This window comes from Ascaphus truei, chromosome 6 (assembly GCF_040206685.1).
Source record: "Ascaphus truei isolate aAscTru1 chromosome 6, aAscTru1.hap1, whole genome shotgun sequence".
NCBI lineage: Eukaryota > Metazoa > Chordata > Amphibia > Anura > Ascaphidae > Ascaphus > Ascaphus truei.
This window is the reverse complement of record NC_134488.1, coordinates 21,503,941-21,524,671: the sequence shown is the minus strand read 5'-3', so window position 1 is coordinate 21,524,671 and position 20,731 is coordinate 21,503,941. Positions and strand designations below refer to the sequence as shown.

The following is a 20,731-nucleotide window of genomic DNA, read 5'->3' as shown; positions in this document are numbered from 1 at the left end:
CATTACAGGTTGCAGTGTGGTGGGGAGGGTGCAAGGTGGGAGGTCATTACAGATTACAGATTGCAGTGTGGTGGGGAGGTCATCAGGAGGGTGCAAGGTGGGAGTTCAGTGGAGATAGTCGTTGTGGAGGCTGTAAGCTCTCATGAGCAGGGCCCTCAATTCCTTTTGTATCTGGTTGCTCTTGTTTATCCTTATCCGGTATGTCATTCAGTTTATGTATTATGCATAACTGTGCCCCCCATTGTACCACGTTGCAAAATAAACTGGCACTTTACAAAGTTAATGATCGTGAGACTGCAATGTGGGAGGTCAGAGACTACAGCAGGAAGGGACATTTTGGTGTAGCATGGATTAGAGGTCTTCAGCAGGTGCCCCCCTGTAGGAAGACATTATCAGGTGACCTGGCATGGGTGGTGCCGTGTGGGGGGATTCTCTGGATGTGCTGGTCAGGTAGTGGTTAGTAGAGGATGCAGTATGGGATGAAGGTGGCTAGTGGGTGAGATTATTACAAAGGGTTTTGCATGGGAGACCCGGTCACGGTTCAGGATATGGTACAAGTCATCAGTAAGGGGTCAAATTTAAGGATAATGATAATGGCTGAAGTGTGAAAATGCCAAGTGTGTGTGATTTCACGTTTTGGCCAGTATACTGCACATTTGTGGGGTCTATATTAAAGAAACTGGGGGAGGATGCAGGAATTGGGTTCTGGGTCTGCAGTGCGTATGGAATATGGGTATGCAGTGAATATGTGCTAAGGCAAGGGTATGCAAACTTTCCCCCCTGCGCTCCCCTACCTGCTCGCGCCCCCCCTTGTCTTTGGCGTCAGATGACGCTGCAGGGTCATTTGATGCAGCGTTGTTATGGTGACGCTTTGCCCGAAGCCATCGGAGACCTTGCGCGGGTCACCCGGCATTTCATTTAAATGCTTTGGGGAAGAGCATTGGGCTACTAAGCGCTGCGCGCCCCCCCCCCCTGATTTGCGCACCTCTGTGTTAAAGGTCTGCAGAGGGTGTAGGAACATGGAGAGTGTATACCAGTTGTGTCTACAGAAGATGTAGTGCAGATAAGGCTGAGATTATACTCGCAGTGCGTGAACGTGGTGCACACGCCTGTCGCTTGCGCGAATGTGAACTGTGCTTCAGTCGAGGGGGAGGCGTGGCTATGACATCACGTGAGTGGTTCGCTCTCATTTGCTGAATGTGACCGTCGCGCGTCAAAGTCAAATGTATTTGTCTGCCTGAGAACCGTGCGCACTGTGTGCGCCTTCATTGGTATTTATTAGTTTGTGGCGTCGCACGCGCACCGCCGGTATAATCGCGGCCTTACTCTGTATATTTCATGTTCAGCTTATAATGCAGACACCTCCTAGGATCCTTATTAAACATTTAATAGATATAAATCTTGTCGGAACATTGCGGTGTTCTAGCAATGGGAGGTTTATGTTCATGGTGACTTTTGTGAAGCTAAAACAATAGCTCTGCCATCTTGTACCAGACACCAATACATCACTGCGTAGCCTAAATGTAATGTGATATTTGTTTACTTTTATGATCATATAGATATTATACTAATTCTTTCCCTGCAATACATCTTCCAAAAAGGCTATCACTCCTACCGTTTCAATGCTATAAATTATGCTGTAAGAACACCAGAAAATGTAGCTCCAGGTTTAACTGGTCTGACAGCGTCACAACCTGGTATGTACTATCCAAACAAAGGGAAAACAAACACAACCAGTTTCAAGGTCTACCAGGGTGGTGGCATGAGTTGGTTGTTCCGATGTAGCAAGAAGAGTTAACATCTTCTGTGCTGCGGCCACTTGCAGTCACGCGACCGTTGTGGTCACGGCACTGAAGGATTAACGTGGCGGGAGCGACCATCGCAGTGCGATCGTGGCAGACACTGTCCCCTGCTAGACAGACTTTTGCTTTTACTACAACTGCGTCGTCCGTTTTTCCAGCCTGCAAGAAAATTGCGAGGGAAATAGCGACGGAGCGCTAGGGCACGCCCCCCGGCGGTTCAACCAATGAGGGCAGGCACTGGGGCCGTTGCCTTATCTCTTGTACCTCGTACCTACCCTCTCTGACCACGTCTCTTCCCTTTCCCTCCCCCCCCAAGCCAAAGCAGCACTGACTGACCTGTCCGTGACCGCTGCTGCGGTGATGGCACGCCCAGTCACGCATTGTGGTCGTGCCAGCAGAGCAGGATAGGGTGCTCTGCTGCAGGTCGTGGAGGTGAGTGACGGGTCACTCAGTGCTGCACCGCAGCACAGGCGCCACCGACAGCATTTTAGGTGCCTTGGATTTTTCCATCCCTGGTCCTAAGATTTTAAGAACCAAAACCAACAATGTATTCAGAACCAAAACCAGAACACTAGGCCATATCTTCAAATATGTGATGTTTTTCAACTATTTTATTTCAGTTTCCAAATGTATTTATTTTTTAATGATTTTACACGTATTTTAAGCATTGTTTATGCGTTGTTATGCTATTTAAGCATTTTCGGCTTTTTTTTTTTTTTTACCTAATTTTAGTAAAAATCCAAAAGCAAACAAATTGTTTTGGCGAGACCAGAACCGAAACCAAAGCAGCAAATGTTCAGAACCAAAACATGAGTGAATGTACCCATCCTTAAAATATCCTATCTACATCTGTGTGCTTATGTCCTTTGAATATTGGTTCTGAACTATACACAGTGCACCAAAGGGATCTATACTGCAATATACTTAAGACAATGCATGAGGTTGTTGTTTTTTTTTTGACAAGGCCATTCTAACTTATCTTCCTAACACTGACACCTCCTGCAGCAGTGAATTATCTGCAGAGTGAAGGCATTCTGCGCTCTCAGCATTGCTGTGTGGGAGAATTTCCCAGCAGACCATGCTCCCTTTTTATAACTGCGAAATGTTGGAGATATTTCTGTGCGATGGGCTGTTTGCCAGAACGCTAAACAAGCCTGGGGGGGCTTGGTGAAACATGGGGAGGCATATAGAGGGTTAAAGCTGCAATTGTTTTAACAGAGGTGGGGAGCAGGTGGTCCCTTAACATGTTAATTTAAGCTGCGGGGATCCTGAAATACAAATCCGTGAACGTAGCGCTGGTACCGCCCCCTCCCGGATAAACAAAATGGTAGTTTCAATCTCTAGAGTTACGCAGGCCATTGGGAACCATCAGCTGTTGCGGTGCAAATGGTATAAAGTCCTTAAAGTCCAATTGCAGGAGTCTCAGATGCTACTCTGTTGTAGAAGGGTCTTCGCACCCCACCCCCTCCTATGTAGAATTAAACTAAAGATACAAAACGCAAAAGGTCAAGTGTACTTCTTTTGATATCCAATAAACTTTTTAAAAGGCAATAAATGCACTCCCAAATATGTCTTGATACTTTAAAATCACTTCAAATATCCTCTCTAGTATAGTAGCACCTCCTCGCTCTGCTCCTCTGCTCTAGCCCGTCCTCCAGATGCAGAGCGGCAGCGCTTCTAGATTAAATGCGTGTGACGTCACAGGGTTGTGTATGGTGTCCCGATGTGCGTTTCGCAAAGATTCCCTCCGCTTCATCAGGAGTAAAAGGTTAGTAGCTCCCTAGAACAAGATATATATATATATATATATATATATATATATATATATATATATATATATATATATATATATACAATGAGGGTCTGCGCTTGTGTGTGGAAAACCAGAAATATAGGATATATAAAATTGATTTAACTGATTAAAAATCATAAATATATAAACATATTATTAATAAAACAATATAATGAATACTACTATAATAAATCCTGAATGGTGAAATCAATTCATATACCAAAAGTGCACTGTGAATGTCTGATATATAAAAAAAGCTAAAACATACAATTATACAAAAAAATTTTTGTGGTGCTGTGAACTTTGCCTTAATCTGCTAAATTGCAGATAGTCCTCTAGAGTCCAACAAATAGGTCCAATAATTGGGGAGTGACAGAAGCACTATTAGGATCAACCGGCAGCTTCTTAAAAGGGCACAACGACCTCCCTCTCCACCTGCATAGAAAAATATAAGAAAAAAAAAGCGCCAAATCCTAGTGCATTACTGTGCAAAAATCAATATATTTAATTCCCAAAAATCTCAATAAAAATGAACTCACAAACATAAAACAATTAAAAGCATTGTATGAGTAATACTCATGCTCCTAGGACCAGGAAACGCTGCTTTGCTGTTGAAGTCCCTCCGTGGCTCCACTGGAACAGATTGCTGCCTCCGTTGTTCACTGCCTGCAGGAACTGACGAATCAGGCACTCCACGATGGTCTCTCCCCCGGTGCACACCAACCAGTTGCTTTTTAGTTCCCACCGGGGACGGTTGAAGTCGCGGACCAGCGGATGACGTCACGGGAACCGTTCTTAATACCGGACCGGTATAGATATCCAGCAGTTCAATTGCAAGCGTTGAAAAGTCCACTGCACACCTTCCCTACGCGTTTCATCTGATTAACAGACTTCTTCAGGGGATGGACTCTGGGTGTGTGGTGTCTCATATTATATACCCCCCAAGTCCAATTAGCTTAATTAGTTGAAAGGCAAAAAACACTGTGTTGGCAGTTTAGGTGGAACAGATTAATTACACATGTGAACACCTAATTTTGCATCCACATCACTGAATACTTGCCAGCACATAGAAATGTATATAAAATACTGATGAATACCAGTTGTACTGAAAAATAAATAAAAATAATTAAAACAAACATGTAGTTGATGTCCTTGTCTATATTTTTAGTATTTATACGGACTACAAGGGTATACCTTAGGATATCGAGAGAGTATACTGTAGTTGCCACCACCTCAATATAAATGATATTTAGCAACAGTTGGGCATTTCATATGTTAAACGAAAAATTATTATTCTTATACAACAAAAGTTATTTTGTAATCAATGTCCTTATTTGTTTTGATTAAACATACTATAAGGGTATATCTCAAGACATCCTAAATACCCCAATATATCTATTAGTAAACAGAAGAGTTAGATATTTAGTTAATACAATATAAATGTGGCTTACGGAGGGTGGATCAATTAATGAACAAGAAAGAGCACAATACTCTATTAGATATTAATTGACTTTTATCTTAGTACATTATATTTTTCTTAGTGTTATCATGGATAAAGATTAGAGGTTGAAACCATAATCCCTTATGGATGGTTCTACTCTTGATATTGTAGAATCATTTAATTAATTTTTGAATATGAGTATTAGTCAGTGTCCCATAAGATAGAGGTTAAGGTATCTTTAAGTTTATGTGTATGCAACCAATTTGAACTATGAAATAGAACCAGCGTGGAAAAAAGCAGTATTTAACTCCATAGAAAATATAATATGGAGTTAGAAAGTATATTGGGAAGTTTAGACCGGGCATGTATCCTAGGTCACTTGAATCGTCAGCCCAGCAAGATTGCATGGTTCAGCTTACTCCCAACACTCCTCAGTAAGGGAGAGGGGGGTAAGGGAATGGAAGGGGGGAGAGGGGGGGGGGGGGAAGGGGGAGGGAAAGGGGGAAATGTATAAGTGAAAAAAGGGAATCTATATGTATGTGATAAGTGAGTGAATTTTAATGTGGATGTGAATAAAATTCCAAAATCTACTGTAAATAACAAATATTTAATAAATGTGTCCTAGTATGGCACTATGCTATATATATATGTGTGTGCTACCAATAATATGAACCCTTAACTAAATGATTATGTGCCAACATAAATTGTTAACACTATGATGCGTGAATTAATATTAATAATCACTTATGTCTGGCGATCACGAAGGGAACATGTGAGCCATGTTCAACCCAGACCACGGAGGTCTGGGTTGAACATGGCTCACATGTTCCCTTATCACTTAAAATTAATTAAATGATTCTACAATATCAAGAGTAGAACCATCCATAAGGGATTATGGTTTCAACCTCTAATCTTTATCCATGATAACACTAAGAAAAATATAATGTACTAAGATAAAAGTCAATTAATATCTAATAGAGTATTGTGCTCTTTCTTGTTCATTAATTGATCCACCCTCCGTAAGCCACATTTATATTGTATTAACTAAATATCTAACTCTTCTGTTTACTAATAGATATATTGGGGTATTTAGGATGTCTTGAGATATACCCTTATAGTATGTTTAATCAAAACAAATAAGGACATTGATTACAAAATAACTTTTGTTGTATAAGAATAATAATTTTTCGTTTAACATATGAAATGCCCAACTGTTGCTAAATATCATTTATATTGAGGTGGTGGCAACTACAGTATACTCTCTCGATATCCTAAGGTATACCCTTGTAGTCCGTATAATAACTAAAAATATAGACAAGGACATCAACTACATGTTTGTTTTAATTATTTTTATTTATTTTTCAGTACAACTGGTATTCATCAGTATTTTATATACATTTCTATGTGCTGGCAAGTATTCAGTGATGTGGATGCAAAATTAGGTGTTCACATGTGTAATTAATCTGTTCCACCTAAACTGCCAACACAGTGTTTTTTGCCTTTCAACTAATTAAGCTAATTGGACTTGGGGGGTATATAATATGAGACACCACACACCCAGAGTCCATCCCCTGAAGAAGTCTGTTAATCAGATGAAACGCGTAGGGAAGGTGTGCAGTGGACTTTTCAACGCTTGCAATTGAACTGCTGGATATCTATACCGGTCCGGTATTAAGAACGGTTCCCGTGACGTCATCCGCTGGTCCGCGACTTCAACCGTCCCCGGTGGGAACTAAAAAGCAACTGGTTGGTGTGCACCGGGGGAGAGACCATCGTGGAGTGCCTGATTCGTCAGTTCCTGCAGGCAGTGAACAACGGAGGCAGCAATCTGTTCCAGTGGAGCCACGGAGGGACTTCAACAGCAAAGCAGCGTTTCCTGGTCCTAGGAGCATGAGTATTACTCATACAATGCTTTTAATTGTTTTATGTTTGTGAGTTCATTTTTATTGAGATTTTTGGGAATTAAATATATTGATTTTTGCACAGTAATGCACTAGGATTTGGCGCTTTTTTTTTTCTTATATTTTTATATATATATATATATATATATATATATATATATATATATATATATATATATATATATATATATATATATATCACTTCCCCATTCAAGAAATTCAACTGTCTGACTGTGTGATAGCACTTTTTGTTTTTTCAATTTTTTTATTGTTTTACATTCACAGATTCACAGTGTACATATCATATTATAGTCGACAATTCAGCATTTATACACATTTGTTCAGAAAACCCTTATCTTAACATAGCTTAATGTTTTGTGTTAACTGTGCACATCTTCATACTCTGTATTACGTTGAGATGGATTCACATATGTACCATAGCTTTATACTTTTCACCTTCTGACTTATCCTTATTTTGTGGGATAGAAAAGATTAAGAGTAGGGATAGATAAAGAAGGGGGGAATGGGGGGGGAGGCGTACGCAAACAGTGTCCAGGGTTCTGGTCTCAGCTCGTCCTGAAACCAGATCGCACCCTTCCCTCTTTTTTTTTTTTTTTTTCATCTCTGACTTAAGGCTAGGATGGGGTCCAAAGATCCCAAACCTTGTGGAATTCTTCTAGTCTTTGGTTAAGCTGGGCCGACAATTGTTCCATGTACTTTAAAGGGTTAAAGTGGCACTCCGGGGTGCATGTCTTGCTTTTTTTAGTTACAGGTTTGAAGTAGGGGGTCTCCAGAGCTGAACTGTATTAATTTCAGCTTTGTGGACCCCCTGCTTCCCGAGATACTTCTCTCCGGCATCTTCGTGTTTAAATGTCCCTCACACAGACCTATAGGAAGCCACAAGGGATGACGTCATAGCTTCCTATTGGGCCTGCAAGTCACGGGACATTTAAAACAGTCATGATGTTAGCCCCGTTGGAGCTGGACATATTGGCACCCCCTAGAGAAGTAAGTATTTTATGAAGCATTGGATCCCCAGAGCTGAAATCTGCATAGTTTAGCTCGGGAGACCTCCTGCTTCAACCCTACAGCTAAAAAAGCCAGATGTGCAACCTGGAACGCTGCCTTTAAACACTCTACTTAAAAAATAAAGGGTGATATTATAATGGTCCAGGATACGCACAGATATAAAGAAGATGTTTCCCCACATTTTCCTACCAACATATAAAAAATAAAAAGGAGTAGCAATTTTACTTACTGCAAGATGACCCTTTGAAACTTTAAAGTCGGACAGATGGAGATGGAGATGGTGGGTTGGTGGTGGTGGGGAGGATAGGACTACTTGAGGTCACTCACATACAGATGTAGCCACTGTCGCTGTCCATGCTGCGGAGGAAAGCCACAGATATGTGGCACCCCCCGCAGGCAGGGGGATAACAGCGGGGAAGTCCGATATGGAAGGATTGACCCCCCCCCCCCACCCGTCACTGCAGCATTTGCGTTTTTGCCACTCTTCCGGGGACCAGATGTCTGTCTACATGCACACAGTATTGGAACATATCTGGAATCTCATAATTCTAATGTAAAAACAATTGGAGACTTAATTACTGTCATGGACTCCATTCAAACATCAGTCTAGAACAGGGGTCTCCAAACTCAGTCCTCAAGAGCCGCCAACAGGCCGGCTTTTATGGATATCCCTGTTTCAGCACAGGTGGCTCAATCAGTGGCTCAGTCATTGACATATATGGCGTATCCATTTTCTTCTTAAAAGGAAGATGGAGCTGGACACCTCTATTTATCTTCCTTTTAATAAAAGTAACAGGGAAAGGAGTCGCTGCCCCAAAAAGCTTACAATCTAAGTGGTAAGTAGGAAGAACGTACAGAGACAGCAGTAGGAGAGTGTTTTGGGGTCTACAAGGGGTCAAAGTCCATGTATGGGTTGCATATCACGGAGCTACCCATATGCCTCGTTAAGGAGGTGCGTTTTCAGATGGGACTTAAAGGTGGAGAGACAGGGTGCTAGTTGGATTTTGAGGGGAAGGGCATTTCAGATGGTTGGGGCAGTTATTGAGGGGCTTTACGCCGGAGAGGGCTTTGGATACAAAAGGGGTAGACAGAAGACATCCTTGAGCAGAACGCCAGAGTCGGGACGGTGTATGCAGTAGCAAAAAATCAGGGCTGAGATGTAAGGAGGGACAGAAGAGTATACGTATAGTGAGGAGGAGCATTTTGTGAGTAATACGGAGTTGATGGGAAGCTAGGAGAGGAATTTCAGCAGGAAAGACGCTGAGACAGATTGAGAAGCGAGTAAAGTAAGCCCTTTCAATTCTAAACTTACCTATAGAATCAGCGTATGCTCAAAATGTCACATCATGTATTGGAAAGCAAATTGATCACACAAGAACAGAATGAAAATCTCAGCAGGGAAAGCATTTTTTTATGAGCAGGGAAATAAAGTGTATCGTCTCCTTGCTGCTAGGCTAAGAGATAAGGTTACCAACTTAAATATTTATGCTATTAGGAAGGTGGATGGAATGCTTGCTCATGATCTATCTGAAATTAATACTGAATTACTATAAATCTTTATGTAACCCTCCCTGCACGGCTCCTAATGAGTTTACATTAAATGTCTCTTAACTTGGCTCGCTCAGTGATTACCGTGTCAGGGTGCTGGATACGTGCAGGCTGGGCGTTGGTAATGCAATGATGGGCGCCAGGAACTTTATTCATACAAACAGCATCTTTATTGATCACCATTGATAAAGTCTCATTGACACGGTACAGATTACTTCATGTATAGTCTCATCACTGTGCTCTGGGAGCGCTGTCTGTAGTCTCTTCCTAGGTGCCCGTTAGGAAGGTGCTGAGGCCTGACTAAGGCTGCGCTTATAGGGCCTGCGACGGTGATGTCAGGCTGGGGCCGCTGGACAAATCAAATTGAGATGACTTCCTGCGATCGCGACCAAGCCATCACTCCATCGCGTTGCGCTTACTATAAGCGCACGCGACGACGGCAATACATTTGTTTGCGTCGCCGGCACACTAAGCGCAGCCTAACGCCTCAGACATACTGCATGCGCGCGTGCAATCGCGCAACCAAAAGCATGAAGTCACGCGCACTTGCTGAGATTCGTGGCCTGCATGTTTGCGCGATGGGGTGGAGGGAGGAGGGGGGAAGATACCCCAGTGGAATCTATAATTCTCCATTTGAGTGACTTATCATATACATCATATTTTAGGTTGCCTGAACCAGGTTGTCCCCTGACCTCCAGCTACTCCCCCTGGTTCAGGTAAGGGAAAAAATAAAACTAGCAGCTGAGTTTGCTGCGTTAATACCCTGCAATATATTTTGACTTGCTCAAATATTGCTCATCTATGGTTCATATCTTCCTCTCCCTTCCTTCCCCCTTTTTAGCATTTTGCTTTCAATACTCCCCACTGCCCCCTGCCTCATCCCTCTTTGGTTAATTTGACCGTTAACCCTGTACTGTAATTAAATTATTATTATTTAAGGATTTGTTAAAGAGGTGATGGCCTTAGTTTACTTTTGTGTTAGGGGGGAATGCTCCTCTAACCCCGAGGCTAAGATTATAGTCCTTACTTGCACGCGACGGACGGACCGCGTTGCCTCTCGCACGCCTGTTGCCCAAGCGATGTGTGAACTTGGCTGCAGGAGATTGTGGAGGCGTGGCGGACGCATCACGAAGCTGTTTCGCCCTCATTGGCTGAACCGCTGACGTCACGCGGCCGCGCTTGAAAAGACAACTTTTTTTTGTCTTCTCCAAACGCGGTTGCGCCGTCCTGCGCGCACAAGGGGCAGACACACAGGGACTATGCCATTTGTGTTTGGCACAGGTATAATCTCAGCCTAAGAGGGGATATAACTATATACAAATATATAAGGTGTCAATACGAGGAGCTTTCAAAATAACTACAGGCATACCCCGCTTTAAGGACACTCACTTTAAGGACACTCGCGAGTAAGTACATTTCGCTCAATAGGCAAATGGCAGCTCACGCATGCGCCTGTCAGCACGTCCTGAACAGCAATACCGGCTCCCTACCTGTACCGAAGCTGTGCACAAGCGGGGAGACTATAGAGCCTGTTACACATGTGTTATTTACATCAGTTATGCACGTATATGACGATTGCAGTACAGTACATGCATCGATAAGTGGGAAAAGGTAGTGCTTCACTTTAAGTACATTTTCGCTTTACATACATGCTCTGGACCCATTGCTTACGTTAATGCGGGGTATGCCTGTTTTCATCCCAAGGGCAGTCAAAATGGACACAGTCTCATCAGTTAAGGTTGGAGGAAAGGAGAGTTCACCTGTAACAAAGGAAAGGGTTCTTTACAGTAAGGGCAGTTATAATGTGTAATTTATTACCCCATGGACTGTGATGGCAGATACAGTAGATATCTTCAAAAAAAGGTTGGAGCTCTTTTTAGAAAGGAAAGGTATACAGCAGTGTTTCCCAACTCCAGTCCTCAGGGAACCCCAACAGGTCAGGTGTTAAGGATTTCCCTGCTCCAGCACAGGCGGGTCAATCAGCGGCTCAGTCATTTTGACTGTGCCACCTATGCTGGAGCAGGGATATCCTTAACACCTGACCTGTTGGGGTTCCCTGAGGACTCTAGTTGGGAAACACTGGTATACAGGGATATACAAGATGCAGCGGCTGTTATTTGAACATTTCACGTGTTGTATACCTTGGAATACCCATGTCATGGCGCAGGATTTCTTCCAACCTTGCCACCTTCAGACGCGAGTGCAGAAAATGGTATTTTAGTGTTCTGGTTTTTAAACACCTGCAAATTGACACAGTAGCACAGTACTGTACACATTACAATTCATTCATTTCTGCCACAGATACGCGTAGAATTGCACCCAAAGAAATCAGAATCCATGAAATTCAAACATATCAACCCCGGTAAACACCCGTGTGCCTGGTGTGATTGGCGGCGTGAATACCGCGTGGAATACAGCAGAGCGCACAAAACCGGCTCCGTGAAATGTTCGAATAACGGCCGCTGCATCTGTACCAAAAAAGTAAACATGGGAAGAATGTTGATCCAGGGAGTAATCTGATTGGCAATATATGGAGTCAGGAAGGAATTTATTTTCCCCCTTATGAGACATCATTGGATAATGTGTCACTGGGGTTTTTTGTTTGCCTTCCTCTGGATCAAAATACTGTAAATAAAAAAAAATCTACTGTAGGGGAAGTATCTGTCTACATTTAGCATAGGTTGAACTTGATGGACATATATGTATTTTCTTCAACCTCAGCTACTATGTAACTACAGGCATACCCCGCATTAACGTACGCAATGGGACCGGAGCATGTATGTAAAGCGAAAATGTACTTAAAGTGAAGCACTACCTTTTCCCACTTATCGATGCATGTACTGTACTGCAATCGTCATATACGTGCATAACTGATGTAATAAACGCATGTGTAACATGCTCTATAGTCTCCCTGCTTGCGCACAGCTTCGGTACAGGTAGGGAGACGGCATTGCTGTTCAGGACGTGCTGACAGGCGCATGCGTGAGCTGCCGTTTGCCTATTGGACGATATGTCCTTACTCGCGAGTGTACTTAAAGTGAGTGTACTTAAAGCGGGGTATGCCTGTATGTAACTTGTCCCACTTCTGTATAACTGTATAAACCTTGACACCCTGATCCTAAAAGTAAAACGCCCAGTCTTGTGGTTCAGTAAAGCACACAACACATTTTTCTGCATATTCCCCTGTCTGTTTTATATTACATTTTGGGGTCTATCTATCATATAATGTTTCAAACACAAGTAAAAAAAAAAAGTGGGATTTCCCCCTGGTTTAGACAGTAATTTTACTGCAAGGTTTGCTGACCTGCCTCATGTCCCGTGTAAGTTACAGAGGAAGGCAGGCGGCTGTGTCATAAGAGTGTAGGAAGACTTCCTCCTTTGACATTTGCCAAGTTGCCTTATCACGCTATGGCCATGAGTCGTGATGCGGTACTTTGCGCCCCGATTTTGGCAGTAACTGCCACTGACTTGGAGGTACACAGACAGGAGCTGCACTTGACTTACAGATGCGAATCCGATGTATTAAAAATGTATGCTTCTGTGCTAAACAAAAAGTGTGCGTAAAAATCGGGTGTCGCGTTCAGCGGGGATTGTTTCCCGATGCAGGTTAACAAAATGTATTATTTTCGCAGTATGGTGATTTATAAATAGTGTTCCACTAATCATTTATATTGACGAACGCTTGTTATAAATAAAGATGCACATAATGGTGTTTTTCATTTAAATTATACCACGACGCAATGCGTGAACATTAAGTTTAAACAACAAAACTGTCGTATGCACGATGCCTTTTTAATCGCAAAACTCACATTTTCTGAATTTTGTACAACCTTTTAGCACTAAAATTGTCGCACAAAAAAAATGAAATGTGATCTTCGTACATAGGCCCAATAAAGTTGTCTGATATTTCCCTTTTTTTTTTTCCATTTATTTATTTTATTATAGTACATGTAACTGCCATTAGTTTTTCTTGATCCTAAGGCTGATGACCCGCTGCGGTCGGCGGCGCGCGCGTCACTCACCTGCCCATGATATCCTCCCGAGCCGGCCCCAGTCCCTCCTCACTGCGAGGCTCACTACGCGCTGTGACATGTCAGCCAGCAGGGGATGCAATAGGATTGTGATCCCGAGCGGTGACGCGTCACGTGGTGCGCTGGTGAGCCAATCAGCACCGGGGGCTGGAGCTGTGAGAGCTTCCGTCACCTCCAAAAGGTAGGGGGGGAAGTGTGTGTATATATGTGTGTGTTGTGTGTGTTTCGCACAGCCGGTGGGACAGGGGGACTTTACAGCCCGATCAATCTGCCCCCGGGCTCAATGGTCACGCCCCTGACCCGTTTTGGCCACGCCTCCCGCGCTGAAAAAAGTTCACTGCAGATTGCGGTGCTGTGACTTGCAAGCAAGACAGCCGTGCGGGCGCGTGCAGCGGGTCCTCAGCCTAAGTGCGCTGCGATGTGTAACACCTTTGCTGCTGCAACGCATTGTTCTGTGAAAGGTTAAAGCCGCATTACAAGGGTTGTTAAAACAAAAATACAAATCTGAGTGTAACGGGGGGGGGGGGGGGTTACTCTGGAGCTGCTCCAGGGACCCCCTGCTTCCCGAGATAAATGCCTCCGTAGGTACCTCTGCTCAGTTTAAATGTCCCAGGTCACGTGGGCCAATAGGAAGCAGCAAAGGGATGACATCACCACTTTCTATTGGCCCGCATGACCATTTAGGGCTGCCATTATGGTAACCCCAACTAGCCCAGCCAGAGCTGCTACCGGTACCCCCTTCCGGGGAATCCCCGGAACTGAAATTAACTCGGTTCAGCTCCGATAACCCCCCGGCTTCAAACTTTTTTTTTAAGTGGCTTCAGGAGTGCTGCTTTTATAAGGGACACCCCCCCGTACAGGGTCAGAGCCGTAAGAAGCCAGTTTTCTTTGTCTTTGTTTGCTCTTCTTCTTAGCTGAAATGAAGAAGACTGATGAGGCCTGCTGCAATAGAACGCGCTGGGAATATTTGGAATATTACTGCCGGGAACCGTTTTCAGATTCTGTCTGATACTTACGCAAGGTTTTTCTGTGTAATGATTAATTGTTGAAAGGTTTTTTCTGTGTAATGATTGTTGAAAAGCTGAACCGCCTCTAACTCTCTCCCCGTGGCAGTGTGTGTCAGCCTAGTGCATGCAGCAGGGACTCTGCCTGAGTGGGTTTGCTTTCCGTCAAATTGGCTGACTACGTTCTCTCCAAGAGGTAAGTTCCTTGTGTGTTTGGCAAGTTTCCAGGAAGCAGAGCTGGATGTGGCAGTCTTGTGGAGTTATGGCACATGCTGGAGTACGGTTAGAGAAAGTAGGTTGGCCAGTGCTAGATTAATGGAAGAGTGGTAATGGAGAAGCTCACGCGGCTTATTGAAAGAGTTTGGGCAGCAGCAGCTTTGTACTGTAGATGAAACTGCAGTGACAACTTGGGGTGAAGTGCACCGTTGTGGCAGGAGTTTGCAGGGGAATGCAGTGTGAACGGGAAACGTGCGTATGGGACCGTAAACGATGCAGTGTGAATGCAGGGGAAGCGAGATTGGGCTCTAAAGTGTGCAATACACCCTCATTGTCTGGAGAACCTATATGTGGTGTTAATTAAGCTGCAAAATAGGACTGGAAACTGGCAACTTTTGCAAAATGACCCCATTTTGCAATCCAGCGTTACTACTTTGTTTTTCAGCGAAACCGAAGTGATTAAACCATTATTACCAGAAATGACTGCAGTGTTTGCTTTAGGTCCTTATGTCAATAGCAGGGTCAAATAACCTCCACAAGCCATTGAGTTCCAGTTTTTATTATCTAGTGCAGCAATTTGAAACACTATATATATATATTTGAGGAAAAAAAATATTTTGTTAAGGAACCCTATAATTATATTTTAAAATTCTGCCGAACCCCAACCCTCTCTAATAGCATGTCTGTGATCAGATGCATTGTAAGGAACCCCAACCCTCTCTAATAGCGCGTCTGAGATCAGGTGCATTGTAAGGAAACCCAACCCTCTCTTATAGCGCGTCTGAGATCAGATGCATTGTAAGGATCCCCAACCCTCTCTTATAGCGCGTCTGAGATCAGATGCATTGTAAGGAACCCCAACCCTCTCTAATAGCGCATCTGAGATCAGATGCATTGTAAGGAACCCCAACCCTCTCTAATAGCGCGTCTGAGATCAGATACATTGTAAGGAACCCCAACCCTCTCTAATAGCGCGTCTGAGATCAGATGCATTGTAAGGAACCCCAACTCTCTCTAATAGCGCGTCTGAGATCAGATGCATTGTAAATTCTTCTGTATGTGGTGCAATTTTCAAATGACCTGTAAAATGCAGGGAAACCCAAGGGTTCTTAAGTACTACTGTTGAAAAACACTGAACTAGTGTGAGAATTTTGCTATACGTTTTACTACATAACCTGGGCAATAATATCTGGTACGATTTTAAGTTCCAAATGTATGTGAAAGTGTGTTCTATTGCTCGTTTTCCTTTTTTTCCATGTATTGTATGTCACATGGTATAGTATGTGTTAAATGCAGACATGTTTATCTTTATTTTTCCTTCACTTAACCATTAAAAATGCCATAACCATAATGTACTGGAAAACAGAAATGATATATGATGAGGATAGAGCCACAAGAAAAGGGTGAGGGAGAAGAGGTTGGCAAGGAAATATTTGTTTCAAAGTGTTCTTTGGAATCTGCACGGAGGAGGGGGAGGGTGTTGTTTGCTGTGTTTGATTGCATTTATAAGCACAGATGTCCGGTTCTTTGCTTGATCTTCTGTATGTTCTTCTTTATCCAGCCTACCGGGGCCCTGTCAGGATGCTGCTGAGAGCTCTATGCTGCTCCCTCCTCTTGGGGATCCTCCCTGTTATCTGTATGGAGCACAAAGGGCACATTTCTGTCGTTCTTCTGGGGGCCACAGGGGACCTAGCCAAAAAGTACCTGTGGCGGGGTCTCTTTCAGCTCTACCTGGATCAGGCTGCCAAAGGGAACAGCTTCAGCTTCCATGGGGCGGCTCTAACTCCCCCAGAGAAGGGTCAGGAGCTGATGTTCGAAGTGCTGAAGACCCTCACGTGTCCCGCGGATGTCACCCCGAACAGGTGTGCCCTGATGAAGGATCAGTTCCTGAAGCTCAGCCGCTATAGGCAGCTAAAGACGGCAGAGAATTACACAGCCCTGCACCAAGACATTGTGAGTTCGCTGTTTGATGAAGGGTTGCATGAGGCTGGGAGACTGTTCTACCTGTCTGTGCCACCTTTTGCATATGCCGATATTGCTCGAAGCATCAATGCCAGCTGTCGGCCACCCCCTGGAGCTTGGCTGCGTGTGGTGCTGGAGAAACCCTTTGGCCATGACTACGAGTCCGCGAAGCAGCTGGCCAGTGAGCTGCAGACAGTTTTCCTAGAGGATGAGATTTACCGGATTGACCATTACTTGGGAAAACAGGTGAGCCATAACTTTGGCTGCAACAGCCCGTGAGCTGCAATCTAACCCTCTGTCTCACATTTTAATCTGGTCTGTAACTGTTTCATACGCCCATAATATATATTTTCTTTAACTGTGCATGCAATGTCTTGTATATAATGTATATACCCTGTTCATTTATGTAACTGTACTTGTAGCCATTTACTATTTGTCTTAACTCTGTGCCCAGGACATACTTGAAAACGAGAGGTAACTCTCAATGCATTACTTCCTGGTAACACATTTTATAAATAAATAGTGCATTTGTAAGCTGGTATATCACTCCGACTCCTCCTGTGGAGGGGATTGCTCCTTTAATGCTCCTTTAATGCTGCAAGCAAAGCTGTGCAAGTCTCCATCGCAGCAAAGGCAGGGGAGCATTTACTCTTCGGGACTTATTCTGTAATGGAAGAATTGGCCGCTCGAGCCTTTCTTCGGCTGAAATGACCGACAGTGTTGACGTCTGAACCTGCCCAATCGTCCGCTTCACCTAATATACAATTAAGCCTCTTGGTCAAAGTGAAAATCAACTATTCTATCCTAATAAAACTTTACCTCTGCGCACCTCATCACTTCTTAAAAACTGACTTTTTTTTTTAACGATATAAAATACCCAATTAGTAAAGCTATGAAATTCTCCGGTTTCCTTTGTATACTGCACATTTACTGCTGCTCTTCACCTAAAGTTGTGTACAACTGTCAGACAAATATAAATTGACCTCCTGAATCAGGGATGGCCAACTCCAGCCCTCAAGGGTCACCAACAGGTCAGTTTTTCAGGATATCCCCGCGCTCGGTCACGCGCATGTGCGCCTGAACTATGTCCGAGGCCGTTCTCTGCGGATGCTACAGGCGCAAGAGTTTCGTTTTTTGGGGGGGGGGGGGTTCCCCCCTGCCTTGCCATATACCTGGCTATAAAATCTTTCTCCCATTTTATTTACAGACTGTTGACCAGATTCTGCCTTTCCGACGCCGAAACCGAAAGCATCTGGATCCGATCTGGAACCGGCGGCACATGGAGAGAGTCGAGATTGTCCTAAAGGAAACCGTGGATGCAAAAGGTAATTAAGGAAAACGTGGATGTTTGTTTTATTTATTTAAGAAAAACCTTTTTAGGCAGAGTTTGAAAGTATAAAATGAAAAAGTAATACAATGCGTACAACAAGCGGGTGGGCAGTCGGTTAGGGAAATGAATTGGCATTACGGTTTACAGTGATACAGCTGTTTCCTTTAACCATTTATTTGATGGAAGTGGCATGCATAATGCAGCTTATTGACCCCTTAAAAAAACAAAACAAATCTGACTAATGTAATTTTTTTTAAAGTAACATTTTTGTTGTTTGTATGTAGGTTTTTACAATCTTTATCTAAAGACTGTTTGCCAGTCCTTCAAGCCCCCTGTAATTGATTAGCTTTGTTTTTGTCTTGCGTTTGTAAATTGATTAATCTTCAGTATCAAACCGAAGATTTCCACACTCGCAAGTGAACACTGGTATTACCCAATATCCTGACATAAGGGGTCCAAGTACAACCCCCAAGAGTATCACTATATATCAGTAAACACTAAGACATATATACTCACAGCGGATACACACTAAAAATTACATTTAATTATACAAAAATCTGCAACAATTAAACACCACGTTCACACGAGAGGCATTAAAAAATATCTAAAGCTGTATCATATCAGGACAAGGAACCCCCCCCCCTCTCTCCTGCCCCCCCTCTCTCTCCTGCCCCCCCCCCCCCCCCTCTCGCGCTCTTCTCTCTCTCGCGCGCTCTTCTCTCTCTCTCTCGCGCTCTTCTCTCTCTCTCTTCTCTCTCTCTCTCCTTAAATTGTCTTCCTTAAACAAATGTAATCAAAGTTAAAGCAAACACTTGGCTGATTTGGTTAACTGAGCCGGTTTGGGGTGTGCTCACCAGTCAAGTGTGGACTCAACCTTTAGCCCACCCCAGAGAGGGGTGTGTCTGTGCAAACCGTACATCATGATATCGCTCAAAAGGGAGCAGCCAGGGCCCATGGAACCCTGCAGTTGAAGGTCACAATATTACCAAACTGACTTAAATACAGATTGAAATAGTTTTTCCGGTTTTGGTAGAAAGTAGAGGAATGATCCGGATTGTAGAATGGCGCTACCATGTGATCATTCTTATCCCAGGGCAGACTGCACTTTTAACCCTTGGAGTGCCGGGGTGGCCTTGGCACCGGAGCTGAACCGTGGCCCTTTCAGCTCCGGGGGCCCCCTGGTTTCCCCGAGATACCTTCTGGGGGGGAAGATGACGCCGGTAGCATCCCCTCCGCGGGAAACGAAATAGCGTTGGCCTCTCCTGCGTGAAATGAACGCGGTTCTGCTCCGGGAACCCCTTCTGCTCCAAGCTATTTATATCCATATTTATGTAGCGCCGTCCAGGTGCACAGCGCTGCACAATACACAGGACATGTGGATATAACACATTATGGGAAGAAGCGCTTGTAGAGGGAGAGGGGGTTGGCCCGGTATTAAAGGGGTTGCACCCCATATGGCCACCCCCAGACCTCACCAGGGAGGCAAGGTGTTATCTGGACTGCGGTCCAGGAATGTGGTTTACACCTTGTCATGTCATGAAAATGTATGTTCCCTTGTTCCCATGTTTCATTATAATCCTGTATTTTAAAGATGTTTTAAAGTGCATTTCTGTATCTCCAGTTCTGTAGGTCGCAGAGAGTTGATATTTGGCCAATATGTGGAGTCACTGTAGGCATTAAAAACTGGCAAAGTTCGACCCACTGAGACCACCAGAATGGAACTTATTAATATGTGTAGATATTAAAGTGTATATGTATGGTATTTTGGATCTGTTCTGAAAATGCAGACGCCATCTGCTAGGCTAATAGGTCATGAAGGGCAGCCGGCTGATTGAGCCTTAGCACTGTGATCAAAAAATTAACTGCCCTGATTGTTTACCCAAAGTCTAGGAACCAAGTATTGGTCAAACGACTCTGCCACTCTAATTGTTACCTGAGGGCGGAGGAACATCAAACTGGAGTGGTTTGTAAGTGTAATGTCTACACCTACAAACAATGAAGCTCCTGCCAGCTACTTCATTTTGTAGACTGATCTTCGCCCGATTTAATTATGGGGCTACAGAAATAAGACACAGAGTCCCAGTACACATGGGCTAACTAGCTGGAGGGCATGGGTTAATCTGTGTCTCCACGTTAGGGATTGGATACAGATAATTGTTCACCATTAGTCTGTATTCAATGTTAAGAATAGGGTTACACAGGTATATAAACTGTGTCAACCCTACAGTTTTTAGTTGTGCTTCTGATTCCACCTGGAATGTCACCGGATTGCTGGAGAATTGCTAGCTGATACTTCTCCATTCCCCAACCCTAAGTAAGTGTTTCCTTCTTGCCTGTTAATTGTACTATATTGCTGTTTTCACCTTATTTAAGGAATAAATATATTTTATTATATCTAAGCCTCGTTCAGTTCAACCCAGATATTTGGTGTTCATTTATATCTTGTCATAAGCTACCGTGACAGCGCTTCAGACATAAAACAATAGGAAAAGGAGTCCCTGCCCCAAAGAGCTTACAATCAAAGTCGCAATTTGCGGCAGCCGTGCAGCTGTACTTCCGGCACAGGAAGGGTTTTGACATGGATCACTTTTATTGCCTTCTATATAGCCGTGCACTCAGTGTTGTTGTACATGACCGCATTTTCAGTGTCAACCTGATAATGGTGATCTAAAGCA

General features: G+C 43.7%; 1 protein-coding gene across 4 annotated transcripts in view; it reads left to right on the top strand.

Moving 5' to 3' along the window:
* LOC142496731 (GDH/6PGL endoplasmic bifunctional protein-like) overlaps positions 1-20,731 on the top strand; it is a 34,474-nt gene that overhangs the window by 1,098 nt on the left and 12,645 nt on the right. For 2 of the 4 annotated variants that reach the window (XM_075603593.1, XM_075603594.1), the window contains exons 2-3: positions 16,326-16,972; positions 17,934-18,051. In XM_075603593.1, the coding sequence (XP_075459708.1) occupies positions 16,346-16,972; positions 17,934-18,051 (745 nt within the window). In that variant the 5' untranslated portion in view covers positions 16,326-16,345. Of the gene's footprint in view, positions 1-3,473; positions 3,571-14,657; positions 14,745-16,325; positions 16,973-17,933; positions 18,052-20,731 lie in introns of those variants that run through there. The other 2 variants (XM_075603591.1, XM_075603592.1) reach the window with 2 other exon arrangements.